This window comes from Tachypleus tridentatus, chromosome 9, assembly GCF_004210375.1.
Source record: "Tachypleus tridentatus isolate NWPU-2018 chromosome 9, ASM421037v1, whole genome shotgun sequence".
NCBI lineage: Eukaryota > Metazoa > Arthropoda > Merostomata > Xiphosura > Limulidae > Tachypleus > Tachypleus tridentatus.
In genome coordinates, this window is record NC_134833.1 from 42,457,820 (window position 1) to 42,478,204 (window position 20,385).

At 31.8% G+C, this 20,385-nt stretch overlaps 1 protein-coding gene across 1 annotated transcript in view; it reads left to right on the forward strand.

Moving 5' to 3' along the window:
• Positions 1-2,710, forward strand: part of LOC143225137 (protein kinase C, brain isozyme-like) — a 143,299-nt gene extending 140,589 nt beyond the window's left edge. The window contains exon 16 of the mRNA XM_076453999.1: positions 2,221-2,710. Coding sequence (XP_076310114.1) covers positions 2,221-2,373 — 153 coding nt within the window. The 3' untranslated portion in view covers positions 2,374-2,710. The remainder of the gene's footprint in view (positions 1-2,220) is intronic.
• The last annotated feature ends 17,675 nt before the right edge of the window (positions 2,711-20,385 follow it).

The following is a 20,385-nucleotide window of genomic DNA, read 5'->3' on the forward strand; positions in this document are numbered from 1 at the left end:
ATTGATCCCCACCAAATGATTTTGTGCTACTCCCTAACTGCGACTTAAGCTAATATATATATACACTGCTGGCCAAAATCTTAAGTGCAATGAACATAAAAAAAATATGCATTTTGCGTTGTCAGACTCAACCACTTATTTGAGTAGAGCTTCCAAAGATTAAAATAAGAAAAGGGAAAAAAATTTGCATTTAATGGGGAAAATGTGAACACTATGAAATTAGCCTAAATACTAGCTGGTCAAAAGTTTAAGACCATAATGAAATGAAACGTTAATCGGTAAACACGTAACAAAATTTAGTCATTGTGTTCAAGCATTAGCGCTGTCAACATCTCCCACTAACGTCTCCTATCTTACATCAGGTAAAATCAAAGCAAAGGTTAAAAAGTTGACAGAGTTTGAACGTGGCAGAATTGTCGAGCTGCTGAAGCAAGGCCTCTCTCAACGTGCCATCACTGGTGAGATTGGGCGTAATAAAATTGCTGTTGCAAATTTCTTAAAAGACCTGAGAGGAAACGAGAATTTCAAGTGGTCGGCCCAAGAAAATTTAACCGGCGTTGAGCAGAAGGATTCGACGGGTTGTCCGGCAAGACACCAACCGATCGTCGAACCAGATTAAGGCTCTTACGGACGCAGAATGCAGCTCAAGAACAATAAGATGGCATCTACGTGAGAAAGGCTTTAAAAACCGTAAACGTCTTCAAAGGCCACGCCTCCTTCTACACAACGAAACAGCTCGGTTAAACTTTGCTGAGAAGCACCAAACATGGGACATAGAAAAGTGGACAAAGGTTTTGCTCTCTGATGAGAAAAAATGTAACCTAAATGGTCCAGATGGCTTCCAACGTTACTGTCACGATAAGGATATCCCACCGGAGACATTTTCTACACGACACAGTATAGAAGGTTCCATCATGATCTGGGGTACTTTCTCCTTCCATGGAACAATGGAGCTTCAGGTTATACAGGGGTGTCAAACAGCTGCTGCCTAAATTGGCATGTTGGAGAGAGCATCCTTATTGACTGAAGGCCCTCGCTTGTGTGGAAATGACTGGATCTTTCAGCAGAACAACGCTGCATTCCACAATGTCCGCGGAACAAAGTACTTTGTCATGGCGGATAACGTGATTCTTTTGGACCATCCAGCGTGTTCGCCTGAACTGAACCGCATTGAAAATGTTTGGGGGTGGGTGGCAAGGGAAGTCTATAGAAATGGACGTCAATTCGAAACAGTGCGTGATCTTCGTCAAGCCATCTTCACCACTTGGAATAACATTCCAGCCAGCCTTCTGCAAACGTTTATAATGACCATGCCAAAACGAATGTTTGCAGTTATTCGCAATGACGGCCGTGTAACTCACTACTGAGACCTATTGTTGGGTACTTCCTACTCTGTTTAGGGCTTCTTTTCGGTATGGTCTTAAACTTTTGACCAGCTAGTATTTAGGCTAATTTTATAGTGTTCACATTTTCCACATTAAATGCTAATTTTTTTTATTTTCCCTTTTCTTATTTTCACCTTTCGAAACTCTACTCAAATAAGTGGTTGAGTCTAACAACACAAAATGCATATTTTTTCTTTACGTTCATTGATCTTAAGATTTTGGCCAGCAGTGTATATATTATTTTGTCCAGCGCAACTTCAATTAATCTTTAGTCAAAAGTAAGGGCAAGAGAAATATATTTTTAAGCATCTTCGGTAGCGCTTGAACCTAAACTTTTAGTTAAAGTGTGCGTTTTCTTATAGCAAAGCCACATCGGGTTATCTTCTGTCTACCGAGGGGATTGAACCCTTGATTTTAGCGTTGTAAATCCGTAGACTTACCGCTGTATGAGCAGGGGACTTAAAAAAAAGTGAGCAGTTTAAAACAAAATTACTATCATACATTTTGTTTTGTTTTGCCACTTTGAGTCCACTGTGTGGTTTGGCTTTACTAGTTCCAGAACTCTGGGAATAGTACGCGGGTAAAAACGAACAATTAAATTCACAAACACACAGCACAAATTAATATTGAATACGTAATTATAAAGTTTTAGTCTTTCCAAATTACGTGCAAATTTTTAGAAAATAGAATAGCTGTATGTATGAAAGTTTAAAATTCAAAATCTATTGCACTACATTTACATAAGGGTTTAAAATAAAATGTAATTTTTGTGATTAGTAATTCACAAATAATATAATTATAATAATGTACTATTTTATACTGTGTTTAATTTCAGATGCATCGTAAAGACGTAAGCAACTTTGATAAGCAGTTCACAAGTGAAAATACGAATCTCACACCAACGGACAAGCTTTTCATGATGAATTTGGACCAGGGTGAATTTTTAGGCTTTTCATTTCTGAATCCGGAGTTTGTTGAACATATCTGATTTTTGTTTAAAAAGTATCTCGTTACACTAACTGCTTCGTGACTAATCTCTTCAAACCTCCTTCAGATATTAAATAGACATCTGGTATCTTTATAGTGCTTCAAAATATTGAATTGTTTTCTTATACGCTACTGGTTTAAATTTTATTTTAGCTCGTAAATATCGAATATTTTTCGTTGTATTAGTATGTAAAACACTAAATAAATATCCAAATATCTGGTTTAATAGTATATATTTTATGAGTAATTACGTATTCTAAAATAGTGAAGTATATAAAGATTTCCAGTAATATACAAATATTTATAATACTAAATTTTACTCCTGTAGGGTACCATAAAAAGGCGTATTAATATTGAAATCCAACATATTTAATTTTATATAAACTTCGTAACGTAATATAGGAATATGTTTACATTTGTTTGAGTTTCATTTATAAAATAAAACTTGACAATCGTAAAATTCAAAACGGAATTTTCTATGCAATGATTTGATTTGATTTTTCTTTGTTTCTAAAATTGTAAATAATCATTCCAGATATATGATGTACATTTAGTTTGGTGTGAGTCTATCATCTAACGTATTTAATTTTAAATTTATATCTTTATGTGCAGTGTTTTATTTCTTTATCTAATTAACATTTATTGTAAACACCAAACATTTATTAATTCTTTTTGTAGTAAAAAGGTGCAATTTTAGTATGTTTTACTTTAAATATCTTTCATCTTTATAACATAAATTAATGTACTTGATCACTCGAGACTTTCCAATCTGATTTTATTGCTCAATTATTGTTGAATGTGAATTCTGAACGTTCTTTTTTTTTTCTTTAATATGACATTTATAACTTTAATCTGTAAAATATTTTGCCCCTCCAGTAGCACAGTGGTAAATCTGAGGACTTATAACATTAAATACCAGGTTTCGAGATTGTGGTGAGCACTGCACAGATAGCCAGTTGTGTAGTTTTGTGCTTAATTACAAATAAACAACAATATTTATATGATTATTACACAGTATGAAAAGTGAGCAAAAGAGATTTGGAGAAACAATGATTATTTCATTCCATGGATTTGAATGTTATTAAATATTTTAACAGATTAATGAAAGTTAATAATTTTCAAGGGTTTTATCATGAACCTTGATTTGTAGTCCATGTTTTTTCGAAGCTCAGAAACTATTTCTCAAACCCTTTACAAAATTTCTTGGAAGCTCTGTGTAATGATAAAATTCGGTTTTAACATACAACTGTTAATTCTAAATTCGTCAAAAATCCCCAAAGTAAAATTAAAATACATCAGATATTTAGTGTTTGTGAGAGAAATTCATTACGTAGTATATTAAAATTCTTTGCTTGCTTAGTCGTATCTCATTATTCCTTAAAATATTACAAATATATACCAATCAGAGTAGTATACATTAAACTGTTAAACTAAACGCCTTTTGTGCTAGTGAATGTTGCATACACCCAGCTGTTGAATTAAATATGTTTTGAGCTAGTACAATTAGCATACACCCCACTGAACTGTTAACTAAATATGTTTTGTGGTAGAACAAGTAACATACACTTAGATGTTGAGTTAAATATGTTTTCTGCTAGAACAGGTAACATATAACCAGCTGTTGACCTAAAAATCTATTGTGCTAGAAGGGCAGATGCTACCCTTCTAAATATGGTTGAACTAAATATGTTTTATCCTGTAAGAGATACCATACACTCAGCTGTTGAACTAAACATGTTTTTGCTAGTAGAGTTGGCATACACTCAGTTGTTGAACTGAATATGATTCGTGATAGCAAAGGTACCAACCCCTCAACTGTTCAACTAAACATGTTTTATGCTAGTACAGGTACCATACATTCAATTGTTCAACTAAATATGGTTTGTGCAAGACAGGTAGCATATATGGAAATGTTGAGCTAAATCCGCTAAGAAAGCATTATTTTATCGATATTTTTATCCATTTTATTTTTCAAATTACATGTTGTTGATGTATCGTGAACTGTGATGGTTATTAACAGAGAAATATTTACTGTAGTTTACTGTATTCCACTAAAATGGTAAATTTTGTATGTTAATTCTTGAGTAATATATTACTTATATCGTAAGTAGTAATAATATGTCTATGGTCCTAACCTTAGTTTTACAAACTTATGACTGTATAGCTCCTAACTAAAATACTTTGGCAGCATCCTGTTGTCCATTGATTTTACGTAAAGCATGAATGTTTCTATTGTTATTGTTGAACAGTTTGTACAGAATACAGTAACGTAAACATTATATGTTTGGAAATAAACAACCACCAAGTCCAGGAAACAATAATGTTATTGATAATTAGTATTTTTGATTTATACTTTCATCAGAAACACCTCACCTTGTATTCAGAGAGAAATTATTTGAAGTGAAAATTTGAAGAAAATTGCTTTTACTTTTAAAAGCTTCTTTGTTCGTATATAGGGTTTGATGTAACTAAAGAAAGCTTACACTAACTCATACATTTTCTTTGTTCTATAGCGTAAGTTCTTTTTCCATATATAACTGTGTAATATTAATATGAGTGATTTCCGAAAAGAAACTATATTTTCTTTACACAATGTTCAATAGAAGCAAATTACTTAGGCTGTTGGTCGTGTTGACCATAGACGTCGAGTACGTTAGGATTTAGGTTTCTATCCACCCAGAAAAAAGAAAACTCGATGCCTATGGTGTCGAGAGATCACTTTATTCACTTGCAAGGATAATCATACGTTATATGTTATCACCGAGGATGGCGTAAAACACTTATACAGCGACAGTTTTGAGTGACATTGAGTTGGAACACTAATACCTGTAACATTCATAAAACATCTCGACTTTTAGGAAAGGTTATGCATGGGCAACACTTCCTAACTATTGATTTTCTGCAAAAACTGTACACAGATAGTTTTGAAAGACCGTATAATATTCCTGTTCACATATTTGGTCTAACGAATCTATACGAACGATGTGAAGTGTTGAGGAGTTGAAAGGTTAAAGAAAGAGCAACAAAAAGAAGTTTAACTTTGAAAAGGTTGTTTTTAATTCAAAATTATGTTCTTTTTAGTACAACGCTACACAATAGGCTACCTGCGCCCTGTCCAACACAGGGAACTGAATCCCATAGTTTTGCGTTCTAAATTCTTGATATCACCGCGGAACGTTGAAAGCAGAGACTCCTCTCTTTGAATGGAGGTATAAATAAAAAACAGAACAAAAACATTAACGCACAACAATTGTAATAAATCGAAAATGTGTTTGGTAAAGCAGTTACATTTAAACATTGAGTTGGAATAATATGAATAAAAAAAATTACGCAGTTTTAAAATATATTTGTATTTGTTGTTATAAAATTCTTGAATACAGACAGAAGCTATACAGTACACAAATTTTTATATGCCATTACTTTAGCAGTTCTGTAGTAGGACCCAATTCTACTTTTAAAAAGCAAAATGCATTCATTTGTACAACCAAGTGTTTAATCTGCAGGGTTTTTATTTATACAGTGGCAAATTGTACATAGGAGAAGCTAGTCGTATGCTAATAGTTCTGTATCAAATTGTATGACCAGAACATAAACTGATTCATAGTGCTTGACTTCCACTACACAAAACAACACGACAGAAACGAACTTGGAACTACACTCTCAAAATATTTGAGATATGCAGGGTGATATTTTTGAAAATTATATTTTCTATTTTAAAAGTTAATAACTTAGAAAATATAACCATGCAGTTTTCTACTCCTATTTACTTATTTCTGACGGCTAGAGATACAAATTGTCTTTCTAATATCTCACGCTATTGCTTAACAGTGCCAATGTTACTATTAATTCGTTTCTTGCCATTAGTCGTCTCTGATTATGTTTTTACACATCTCCGATATCAAGCTGCAGGGGAGAGATTAAAGACAAATATGGGAAATAAAAAACATCTGTAGTTAACTTGTTTTTATAAGTTTTAAATCTAGTGGTTTTTCAATATTTCTCTGTCATACGGCATTTAAACTAAAACATTTAAAATATAATGCTGTATATATTACATGTATATGAATAGCAATTCATATAATCTTTTGTTTCTCATTATGTAGTCTAAATGATGAGTTCTGGTATTGTTCGAAAAGCGTATCAGACAGTGGCTTGTGGGTGAGAAAAATTCTGTTTTTACACGTCATTAACTAAGGTATAAACGTATTGCTATCTTTAAAACAGTGTTTATTTTTCACAGAAACGAGTGCAGGTTTATTTTTTTATTTTCTGATTTTCTACAGTTTCTTGTAACAGCTTTTTGAATCACACAAATGGTTCGTTAAAGTTGTTGTTGAACATGTTTCTGTTAAAAGAACGTACGTTTAGAATCTAACTCGGTTTCATGACTTTTTTGGTTTACACTTACTTGGAGAAACTTTGTTTTGATTTTACGATTGTTGTTAGTTAGTAACTGTCTTTCATGTTGCTTTTGTTTCCATTTTTATACATAAATCAATCATATCCCAATGATTTTGGTAAATTTATGTAGAGCAGTTATGTGAATATCTGACACTTTAACACTTGGAGCTCCTTACCGATTCCCATACCATAAATCAAACCTCGGATGTATGGAATAAATATTATATTGAACTACTTCCTAACATGTCTGAAACCTACATCAAAATTAAGAACAAAGTTATTGTCACTTTAGAACATTTTTACATTATGTTCCAAACATATTAAAATACAAGCTAAAAAACCGGCTTCCATCCAGGTGAAATCTGAAAACAGTAGCATAGCAAATTCGAGAAATTGGAAATTACAAAAATGTGGAGACTTTTGAATTTTCAGATACGACTTTATGTAGGAAAGGTGGACGGCTGTTTTTAAGAGTAACTAGCAATGGAGAAATCTGATGAAATTTTACAAACAAATATCTTTTATTAGATTACAACACGGAATGAAAATTGCGTTTCCACGAATCAGTGACATTATAAAGTACGACTATTCTCCTGGCTATAGCAAAAAATAAAGACATTAACACGCGCAAGCAAACATAATATGAAAAAGTTCAGCATTGTTGTTTTTAAGGTTAACAAAATTCAATTGTAATAAAGAAAAAACGAAAATTAAATAGGTTTTACTATCGGTGGAAGTAAAATCAGTTATTTTTAGTTTACTTATGACGTTACAAAATATATAAAAGAATTGGAATGTTATAAAGTTATTTCTACAAAATAGTGAACAAAGGCATAAATGTGTACTGTAAATGTAACGTTATCTACCATATGGTAGATACAAATGCTGTTATATGGTTGCATTATATCTTATGTGAAACAAAATAAGATAGTTTATTTAAAGATAGGTATGTTGAATAAAACAACTGAATGAACAGTTCAGCTAATATGAGAGCCTATAATGCTAAAAATCAGGTTTTGGTACCCGCGATAAAGAGAGAAGAGATAATCCATTATGTAATTCTGTACTTAAAAAAAACAGTTCAAAAATAATTTAGACACAAGAATAATGAAAAACAAAGTGGTTACTTACAACTGTTAAAACTAGACTTACTAACACACAAACAGAGCTCATGAATTTGTTTCAAATTAACTTTAATTTATATAATATACAGAAAAAGAATAATTGTGAGGTAAATATAACCGTACTATAGTAATAACAGTTGTGTGGTTCAATGATAGTCGATCAAGCTAATAAACAGAAGTAATAGTAGTTGTGTGGTTCAATGATAGTCGAACAAGCTAATAAACAGAAGTAATAGTAGTTGTGTGGTTCAATGATAGTCGAACTAGCTAATAAACAGAAGTAATAGTAGTTGTGTGGTTCAATGATAGTCGAACAAGCTAATAAACAGAAGTAATAGTAGTTGTGTGGTTCAATGATAGTCGAACAAGCTAATAAACAGAAGTAATAGTAGTTGTGTGGTTCAATGATAGTCGAACAAGATAATAAACAAGACAATCTTTTTACTTACTGCAATGTTGTATTTAGTTGTTATAGGTATCACCAAGCCTCAATGGGTCATTGTGTTTTTATTATTATATTTTTTAAAGATATTTAGTTACTTGTGCGTCTTTTCGAATCGGGTTTTCAGAGTATGTACACATATGTAAATATATACTATTTTACAAATAGTTGTTGTTTCTTATGTTTATTCTTACAAACTGTGTAGCTCATGTCAATGTATGAATTATTAAACCAAACTGTTTTTTCTCAAATATCTTTACTAATTAAGAGAAAAATAAAAAGTTTTAAAAATTGGCAGTCTTATTGCTCAAACGTCATTTCTGATACATTTCTAACGTCTAACATTCATTACATAAAAATCATAGAAATGCATACAGAACATTAAGAGTAATAAAGCAATTATATAACACATCAGACATTTTACAAGAACAAACTGATGTAGTAATGCTTAAAATAATCTCTTGATATACTACACAATTGGCACATACGAACCGACGTGGTATTTATTGTTAATCAATATATGATATATAAATATAATAGTGTTGTCTTTTGTATGTTCATGTAATCACTTCGCAGGGTGTGTATGGATCTTCACCCAAATTGGTATGGAGGTTCATTAGATCCATGGGGTGGAACATACAAATTACCAATTTTGAATTTTCCGATATTTTGTGGTTTCATAGACGTATTTTTTTGCGTTTTTTACCACTACTACGTCCCCTGTTAATGGACCTTTATTAAACTTGGTATGAGGTTTGATATGTGCAACGGGAGATACGTTTTCAGATTTGCGGTTTTACATTTTGTGTTTTGCAATTTTAATGGGCCTTTTTGCATTTTATATAATTACATATAAAGTAAGAAACTTTTCTTGTCATTATATAACCTTCAATCATGAATTTACATAACTTTCAGGGGACGGTTATTCCAGCTAGTAATTAATAATTTAACATGGGAAGGTTGTCGACGTCAAACATCAAACAACGGTAATTTCAAGGTCATGCTGTGCTTCGTGATGTCGATTCTCTAAAATACTTATAACAGCTCCAAATTTGAAGTTAATATGTTATTAAACCTGTCAAGACTAAACCTTAAATATCGAAACGTTCTGACAAAAATACAGTAAAAAAAACTGTCAGGGCTAATATAATGAACATAATTTAGTGAGTCACGATAGGTGAAAAATCAGAATTTGTACTAACTGTTCAAAGGCTTAGCATCGAAGAGAACAACTCTTTATACAGTTTCATATTTAAATCTATGCCCGAGTTGATTAGTTATATCTATCACGTGAATTTGTGTTTTTTTAATATAAATTATTGAAATGAATTGGCAGGCTGCTCTTGACCCATGGAAGGAAGTTATGTAAATTATGATTAATGAAAGATTATCTTAAGACATGAAAAGTTGCTTACATTATATGTAGTTGTAAGAAACTCAAAAGACACCCACAAACAAAATGTTAAATTAAAATTTTGAAAAGCATCTCCGCAAGGACCCAACAAACCTTCATACCAAGTTAATAAAGATCCATTACAAGGAGAGAAGTAGTGGTAAAAAAAAACACGCCCATAAAAACTGCAAAACACAAAATACAAAATCGAAAATTTGTATGTATTCCCGCGCATGCCTATTGAACCTCCAAAGTAATTTCGGCGAAGAGACATATCTCTGCGAAATATTTACACGGACATAGAACTATTATATTCTATTATATCTATAAGGATGTAAATAGGAATTAGGAAAAACAAGATTGAGAAAAGTATAAAAGTGTGTTAGTATAGATTGAAGAAAAAAGTATTAATGAAGTCAAAAACGATGTGCGAAAACCCCCCTCCCTAATGACACAGTGTAAAGTGTAGGAATATCATAACAAACTTCAAGCAGTATGAGGAACAAAAAATCAATGAAATAATAAAATGGCTAGAAAGCGAATTTGTAAATGTAAGGATCAAACCACTTACTTTTCTCTCCACATCTACTCGAGAATTTTAACTCAAAACATAAGTAGTTATCAAATATGGAATGAAAAACTCACCTGGTCTTCACCGGTCACCAGTGGTGGATTTAAGGTTGTGTGGACCCAGTGGCTAATAATTTTTGTGGCCCTACATCTCATGTAATTTTACATAGAATAAAATTATCAATAGGCCCAAAGGCTCTGGGGCTGAGTCCCATCTAGCCTCTACCTAAATACGCCACTGCCGATCACAACTACTGCTATGCTAGTTATTACTACGGTACCTTCCTGAACTGCACCAGATATACTACCACTCTATCGTATTCAAAAATTTAGAAGCTAGTTCAAGAAAATCACCCAGTCAAGAAACCAACATAACGTACGTAACAAAATAAATAGGAGACTCGTCCGAGTTAAACTATAATACGTAACAAAAGTCAATCTCTACAGCAGCTGTAAAAGGCAGATAACCTGCACAAGCACGTCCCACGCACAGAAATCTCTCTGCAGAAATGAAAAGTTGAACAAGCTTACCATGTCTACAACCATGCTATGAGTATCTATTGTTTCCCATTTAAACACTAAGTAAGTAAATTATTGCTATATCTTCTTAGAAATGAATAACATAATTAGAATTGACGACTTACTGGTGTTGTTAAGTGATTTAATTGATGCTACAGAAAGTGTAATTGAACAACAACTCAAATTGATTGATTTGAGAATTTTAATAATAATTTGTTCCGAGATACTTTCAGTAGTTTCGACGTAACTGAGTATCTTGATATAGAGTGTTAAAATGTTGTTGCATTTGACTCTCAGTTTTAGAGTCAATTATTTATTCTAATTGTAAAGTTCCTCGAGTTATTAACTTGTGTACAACACTCGTGACTGAACACCTGCATTTAATATAAATCTTTCTTTGATAGATTGTTTTGGCAGCGTATTCATGATGAAACTTAGTTGAATAGATGACATCTGCTGTTGTAGAAATATGAGTGTAGAGGACAATATTTCGAAAGTCTTCTGTATTCTACCTTTTCCATAAAAGTTTAAAAACATCATCTTCTGCAACAGGTATCTACCATCTTTAAACTAAGTTTCAAAATATAAATCTCTTGTGACTGGCGGTAAAGTCGAGCTCCAATGACTGGCCTACATGGCCACCTCTTATAGATTATTAAGTTTTATTTGCAAATTAGGCTTATCAAATGATCTAACCTATGGTTCTTGGATCTTATAATAGAATAAATAAATCATTTTGTTATCAGTAAGTGCACTGGATTTGAATTATTTTTAGCAAACTATAAAAGAGAGCCCAACTATAAAAACAATTACAACTACATTATCTAAATAATTAATAAAAGGACATTTTTATTTTATAATTTATCATTGAATAAAATGTATTCAAACGTTTCGTTTATTTATAGCGATATTTTGTTATTTTATTCTTGTCATTTATATATCTTATTAGAAGTATATAGTCTAGAAGATTAACTTGCTATTTTTGAGGTATGTTTTTTTTTTTTTTCAAAATGCTTTTTAAAGATTTAACAAATTTCGTTATTGTTTTTTTGATTTCAATACTTAGCAACTGTTGTTCAATATTTAGATGTTGTTTTGATTGACGAAAATAATCATTAAATACTTTAAAATTAACGAAATTAGTATAACATCAGTATTTTTCTAATCGATTGATAAATGTTTTTTGTTCTTTTTTGTCGTATTTTAAATTCAATCCTTAGTTTTCCTGAACTGTAATAAAGTTGGTGTAAGAGTACTGAATAACTGTGGCAGCAGATCGGTTTGCTATATATCTAAGCATTAAAATTAAATGGATAATATACTACATCAAAGAAAAAGTATTTGTGGAACTTTTTATTTCAGTAATGAATTACATTACACGAATTGGATTTTTCTTGAAGAATTAAATCTAACTATATTTCATCTAAGGCTTTGGTACATTGCCTTCACGACTTTTTTCCTTTTGTTTAAAACAAAATGTAGTTAATTAAACGAATGTTATTTCTTTCTTTGTAGTTCACACCCGTTGTTATAAGAAAAACCAATTTTAATGTATCGGAAATTGTTTTAGTACAACTTCAACCCCATCAAAATAAGTTTAATGCAATTGAAGAATAATTTAATGTATAAATAGATTATGAATGATAAGAATTTCATTTTGCTAATTGTAGATATATGAGTCATTAGAAGTATAGTATATTGGATTTTAATATTTAATTTTAAAATTTAATTATATAGATATTTTATATTTTTTTAGACTTTGCATAAAACATTAAAAGAAATTATGAGATGCAGTATAAAACTAGATTAATATGTATACTCTAAATTTTTCTAAAAAGTATTCACCTTAAAGAAAGCCTATTGGTCTCAGTTTCATGTTACTCAACCATTTTCTCTTTCTAGTTATATAAAAGGGTCTGTGTTTGAATTTGTTTCAACTGCTTTAAAAGTATTTGATCCTTTGTGTGATTTATACACTTAATATGAAGTTCGTGTGTGGGTGTTTGGTATAGCAAAGCCACAAAGGGCTATCTGCGCAGCCCACCAAGGGAAATCGAACCCCTGATTTTAGCGTTGTAAATCCAGAGACATACCGCTGTACTAACGGGGGGTTAATATGAAGTTCAAAGCAACTGAAAACATTATTTCTCAGCTAAAGAGACATTTCATATTTCGACAGCTGATTATAATAGTTTCTTCAAAGTTATACTGGTTGGTTAGCGGAAGGTTCACGAACTTACAATGCAAAAATCGAGAGTTTGATTATCTGTATTCGAAAAAGGGCAGAAAGCTCATTATGCATCTTTGCACTGAAAATAACCCAAACAGTTATCTACCACATAAACCTATTTGTCTCATATTATGCAAGGAAATCAATAACAAGCATAAATGACAATCACACATTTGCCATTGTACCAGGAGTTTAATCAAAATATAATATATACTTATATGGTTAAAAATATACAGAGAAAAGTTTTGGAAAAAAATATAAGCAAAAATGTACAACCCAGAAAATCTTTTGCATTTCTCATTTTTTTTCTCTTGTAACTACTCTATTTTCGAGTGTTAAGCATTTCCTGGTCTTATTAAGAACTTGCCTCATAATCGCCGAAAGCTTAGCAATTTTACTTACTTAAATACTCTATAAATGCCCTCGTAATTTTTAAACTAATGATATTATTAAAGGCAAGCTGTAGATGGCCTTATATTATGTTTATATCAATAGCACTGCACAAAAAAGTTTTTGCTTCTTGAACACTGTTTGGTGCTCCTTATAGCTTTTTGGCTGCTGATTACGAAAATCACATCCAAAGTTGCCCATCACGTACCGTTTCATTGAAATCTTCAGTTTCACCAGGACATTGCTACAGTGGAAAAACGATATCAAAGCAACTGGAATCCGTCAATCCGCTGACTACTGTTGGACACTGCAACGTGATGCACCGGACATTGAAAACAAACGAAGATCAGGAGCAAAACACTTTTAATTATGTTGAACTTAATAGCGTATTAGAAACACAAACGCAATTAAATACGTTATGGCCGGTAAACAGTTAAATGTCTATTTCTCAGAGTTTCTACGTGATGAAGCAAAACCAAAACTATATTTGTGCATACCCACCAGGTACCTGTCACAATCAGCAAAAACTTTTCAGGAAGCAAAACTTTGCAAAAAAATTGTTGTGCAGTGTAGTATGTGCATGTTTGTTTTCTTATAGTGAGGTCACATCGGGCTATCTGCTTTGTCTACCAAGAAAATTTAAACCCCTGGTTTTAGTATTGTGAATCTGTTGACTTATTTATCCTATCCTGTCAAATATTGAAAAAGTTAATCATTAGACGAATTTTTCAAAATTAAGGTCAATATCTTAAAAATACCTGAGTGGTATTTGAATTTTATACATATAATATGCCATCAGAACCAACTATAGCTACGCACACTGTTAATATGCACAGTGGATTTTATTCGCTGTATATTTACTCAAATATTGTGGAACGTAGTACTGTTGGTGATATTCATGTACCACTACTACGTATTATTCAAGTTAAAGGTCATAACTGAGACGTGATCACTGAAACATTTACAAATCCTCATTGCATACCCATTTCTAAACAAACTTCTTAAACAATCAAGTTTGATTTAAAAGATATGTGTGTTTTCTTATAGTAAAGCCACATCAGACTATTTGCTATGTCCACAGAGGGGAACTGAAGATTTAAAAGATAACATGGATCGACCTATTCTATTTAAATGTGTGAGTGTATGTGTTTTTCTTGTACCAAAATCACATCAGACTATCTGCTGTGTTCACCGAGAGAAAAAGAAACCCCTGATTTTAGCGTTGTAAATCCGTAGATTTACAGCTGCCCCAGCGGGAAACTATTCTGTTTAAACACAAGAGAGTTGTCATAGCACTGCAAATTACCATTATAAAGTTGGAAATGGTTTACCAAATTCTGTTGATAGTTAATAGCAAAGGGATCACACATTGAACTTAACATCTTTCGTTCAACCATACCTTTCCTGAAGAAAGGAGCGTTAGTCTTAGAGAAACAAGCAGTTTATTCAGGTATTAACTAGCATCAGTTGTACAAGAAAATCTTCTGTTGAAGCTGAAGATTGACAAGATTTCAGCGTTGTAAACCCGAAGACTTACCGCTGTCCCAGTGGAGGACGACCTATATGCTGCTACAGTTGTAACCAAATAGGGCACTTACCTATGGAACACAAGAAACAAAGAAACGAAGAACAGCGGTTGGGAAATTAAGCAGAAATCAAAGAAAGAAATTTAGAGTGCCTTGAAAATAAAACTCTCCATCAACTATTTAACAACAATTAAAACGGATCTGCCACGCCTAACCCGTATCTTTTAGCTTAGTACCGAATAATCCGACCCAGTATCTCGTGTAGCTGTACAAATAGCCATATATGTACTGCAATAAATCAACGACATGGTTTAAAGAATCCAGAAAGTTAGAATGTTCAAGCCCAAGGTCATCCGTTGTGATTTTTATGAAAACCATGTCTCTAAAAGAGTAGCTAACTGAATGACTAGGGAGAACAATTTTCACAGAAAGTCAAGTTGCTGAGGAGCTCAGTGTTCCTGTTGTGACCACTTTCAGATCATCAACAAGAACAAAGCCACTAGTCAATTCGCTAGACCATCTATAGAGAGAGAATTTCCAAATAGCAGAACAACAGGTTACAATAACGTAATAAAAGGCACCAAATCTGTTTCATAATTCTCAGTAATGAAAATCATCATAAAGACTTGGTGAATTGACAGTTTAGAGTATTATATTATTTTTGTAGTAGGATTGTTCAAGAAAATTCATAATTCATGAAGGGGCAGTGTTGTCAGCTATATTTTCGATATTTTAGATTGTATGTTAACTAGATGATGGTTTAAGTTAAGGTCTATTAAATTCGACTAAGTTCTAGATAAGTGAGTTGGGTATAAGTAAGCAATCAGTTCATGAGAGTGGCACTCAATATAAAACATTTAATCATAAGTTATAACATTTACTCTGTTAATCAGTTACGTATTTATAATTAAAACTTAAGTTAATTAGCTTAAGCACACATCACACCGTTTATAGTTAAATCAGGTACTTAACTTTAAATCCATATTTAGTTATGGAGTCAATGTTGAAAAATCGATTGTGGCATTAAGTCTACAACTGCTTAAAAATGAATATGGTCTTCAAAAATGTCATAAAATGAATAAATGGATTTGTTATAAGTTCCAGCAGTATATATGCGCGAGTAAAGTTACAACATTAATTTATTTTAATTTTTTTTTGTAATTGTATTGAAAATGTCAACCTTAATGACAACTTGTCAGCATATGGGTAAAATTACCAGGCGAGAAACTTTTAAAATTCATGCATAGTGATTTTATACTGCTGCTCAAAATAAAGACGGCACATTCATAAGATTTTTGTTTGGCTCCTTGAACCAAATAAAAGTACTAATATCACTTTCATCACGCATTTAAAGCTTTTAGTACAGAAAATTTTCAAGAGCATAACTTATTAAACATTGCACATTTTGATCCATAACCCAATACGCTAGTCATTAGATTACACTAACTGCATAAAACAATTGAAGGATTCCGAAAATATATAGTAGAGAAAAAATTAAAACTAGCATTTAACACAAGGTTAATTGAATAATAATATTAAGTTGTCCATTTTCTATCGTATGATTAAGTTAATAATTTATATAAACATATATAGTAGTATTACCATATTCTCCACACCAAATTACAGGAAATGTCTATACAAAGAGACACAATAAAAACTTTTTTAAAGTTTTCATTAAGAATTGGTTTTATTGTATTTCTTGCATGCTTGATTAACAAATAGCTACGGAATGTTTTCCGTAAAAATATGTCCCATGGTGGTTCATTAGTAAGGTTAAAAACATATAATACTTAAGTTATAGTCCGATTACTCACAGTGGACACGGTACAGATAGTCCATTACATATCTTTGTTCTAAAAACAAACAAATCTGAAATAATTTCATATTTCTTATAAAATAAAAAAAATGTTTTCTTTTACCTATGGGCCTGGCATAGCCAGGTTGTTAGAACACTGGACTCGTAATCTGAGTGTCACAGATTCGAATTTCCGTCACACTAAACATGCTCACTGTTTAAAGAGTGAGGGTGTTATAAAGTGATGGTCAATCCTACTATTGGTTGGTAAAAGAGTCGCCCAAGAGTTGGCGGTGGGTGTTGATGACTATCTGCTTTCCCTCTAGTCTTACACTGATAAATTAAGGGCATAGTTTTGTGCGAAATTCCAAACAAACACATCTTTTACTTTTGAATAAAAGTCACATTTTTGAAACTATTTTGACAAAACAAGAGTAATAACAATGTATTACACTAACAGCAGGTTCGGTATGGCCAAATGGGTCAAGACGTTCGACTCGTAATCTGAGCGTCGCGGGTTTGAATCCCCGTTGCACCAAACATGCTCGCCCTTTCAGCTGTGAGGGCGTTATAATGTGCGGTCAATCCATCTATTTGTTGGTAAAAGAGTATCCCAAGAGTTGGCGGTGGGTGGTTATAACTAGCAGCCTTCCTTCTGGTCTTACAGTGCTAAATTAGGGACGGCTAGCGTAGATAGTTGTCGTGTAGCTTTGCGCGAAATTCAAACGAAATTACTTCTTTATATTTATTTAACATATTTGTTATATGTAGCACACAATATTTGTAATAATTTTATTTATAATTTTTATTACATTTTGCATCAATATTTCAACAAATATATATGTGTGTGTGCGCGCGCGTATATGTAACACAGGGCAATAAAGAAAATTTCTCTGCTACCAGAAAATTTGCAACGATTTCTAGGTACTTCGACGGTGCTGATCTTAAAAATTATGTTAAAATTTACTTATCAAGTCTACTTTTCAAACCCCCTCTGAGACAGCGGTAAGTCTTCGGATTTATAACACTAAAATCATTGGTTCGATTCCCCTTGGTAACCACAGCAGATAATTTAATGTAGCTTTACTGTAAGAAAAGTATACATAAACACTTTTAGTTTACAAGCTATGACAGATATATTCAAAATATTCTTATGTATAGTAAAAATAACTTTATTTATTCATTAAAAAATGTATTTAAGATGATAAAAAAACAATATATAATAACAATACCAGTTTAAAAAAGCAGAAAGTAGATGAAGATGACTTATTGTCTACTTCGCAGGATAACTTTTTTGTTTCCAAACTTGCTGATGGATGTGACACTGGAAGATCATCCCGATGAGGTAGGTACTTATTTTATTGCAGATGTATTGTTTAGTTTTGTCTGAATATCGAGAACAATTAGCCATATAAAAGTAACGGTTAGTTACATAATCTTTGGGTTCACATCATATTATGGGAAGTTGAAATGCCATATTTGTTCTCTTCTTATTTAGCCACGGCGTCAAGCCAAATGTGCAAACTGTACAACAAATATATGGAACCCAACGTTTTTCTTGGATACCAATATTCACCCATTGTTTTTTAGTTTTAATGAGCTACCTTTACCTCCTGAATGATATTTTTGTTGTGAAATTGTAATATAGTTTCCACTAATATCACAGAAAGTATTTGGGTGATTTTTGCACTTTCGGACTTTACTTGAACTGGAGGTAGCCAACATTTCAAATAATTTTCTAAAATATATAAAGAATTTATGTTTACAGAAACAGAGTTTAAAAGGTTAAAAAAAGCAAAGCTTTGGTGACTTTCATTATACTACGAGTATGATGCGATGATGACTATCGGACTTTGTTTACATTGTGCGAGGAGCGAGGCGAAATGACAAACTGAGTGAGTGAGAGGAAACTGAAAGTACAGCATCTGGTTCCTCACCCCTCCCTCTTTTATGTTCTGTCAAAGAATTTTACGAAAGTTCTAGCAAACTGACTTCGTGAGATTTTCGAGCGAGGGAATGAAGCACAAGTGGTACAATTCGCTACAATCATGTAAAAAAAAACAACATGTATTTATAAATAACATTATTATAGTAAAATTTTAGAATTTTACGCCATTAAAATATATTTGATGTTTGAAGTTATCAAAAAGTTATATATTTTATTCATGAAAAACTTAATTTCACAACATAAATTGATTGTACTGAGATGATTGCATGATATTTCACACAGTGTGTGCTGATAAAATATCTGTATTTTACAATAACTCAAGATCTAGAATCAAAGAACAATTTCTGACTACGGTTTTAAAATAAGCACCACCAAAATACCCCAAATTACTTAAGTTTTGTCTAGTAGCTACGTTTTTGTTATAACAATTTAAATTTACTTATTCGTGCAGGAACTACTGTGGTGCAACGTCTTTAAAGATTGCTTAATACTGATCTCATCAGTGACAAGACAATTGAAAAGGAAATAAGAAAACAAAGCACGGCCACAATTTATTCAATAGAATAGAAATTAATTACAATCGCAGTTTTTAATTACGCTAAGCAAGGAACTCTGGTAAGTTTAGGGTGTTTACTTATATTGCATATTTCAAAAAGAAGCACTTAAACTAAATTGCTTTCGTAATACCAAAGTTTTCCAGTGCTGATTTTCATACCATTGTGCAAACATTGAAGACTACACTTTGAAGAACTTGCATTGCATAAAAAAATAAAGACATATTTAGCTGTATTTGCTCAAAGAGACATTCAACAAATAAGATTCTAATTCACAATCACTATTTTATATGAAGAAAATTGTTAATAACGATGATATCACGTTTTTACTACTCAAGTACTCAAGAGTTATACTAAATGTAAAATAAAATTCTGAAAACCTAATATATTATTTTTGTAACTTAATAAATTATTGATAAATTGTTCACAAAGCGTTAAAGGCATTAACGTATATGCTTTCTCTCTCCGTTACTAAAGTTGCCGATTTTTTTTAAACGTTCAATGACAGCTTCAGTTGAAGTTTCCTTTTTTGCAATAATTTGAGTATGAAGGCTGGAATTTAATCTCTGTCTTTTGAGATATCCGACATTCAGACAACACTTTACAAACTTTTAATTTTGTCTTTTATAGTGATAATAAATTGTTTGTTTATAGTTAAGTACAAAGTAACGCAATGGGCTATATGTTCTCTGCTCACCACGAGTATCGAAACTTGGTTTATAGCAGTATGAATCCGTAGACACAGCAATTTTCACTGAAGGGTAGAAGTCATAATCCAGATGAGTATACGGAAATTTAAGGAGGTATTGATACACAATGGGCATATATAACTCATTGTGTGAGACACAGTAAGATAAAAAAAAAAAATCCCTAACATTCTGGAGCAAATTTGAAAAGTTCCAAACTGTGACTAAATTTCTTGAGGTACTTAAGTATTAAAATTTCTACACTTATCAGTTTTAAAACGTTTTTATTTGTTATTTCAATTAATTTTAAACTGATATCTTATTTGGTATTTATTTTTATAATTCGTATGTTTATGAGTATTTACTTTATTTTAATCGACAAAAACATAGTTAAAATAGAGGTCGCTAGATTTAATTGGAATTATTGTATGAGAT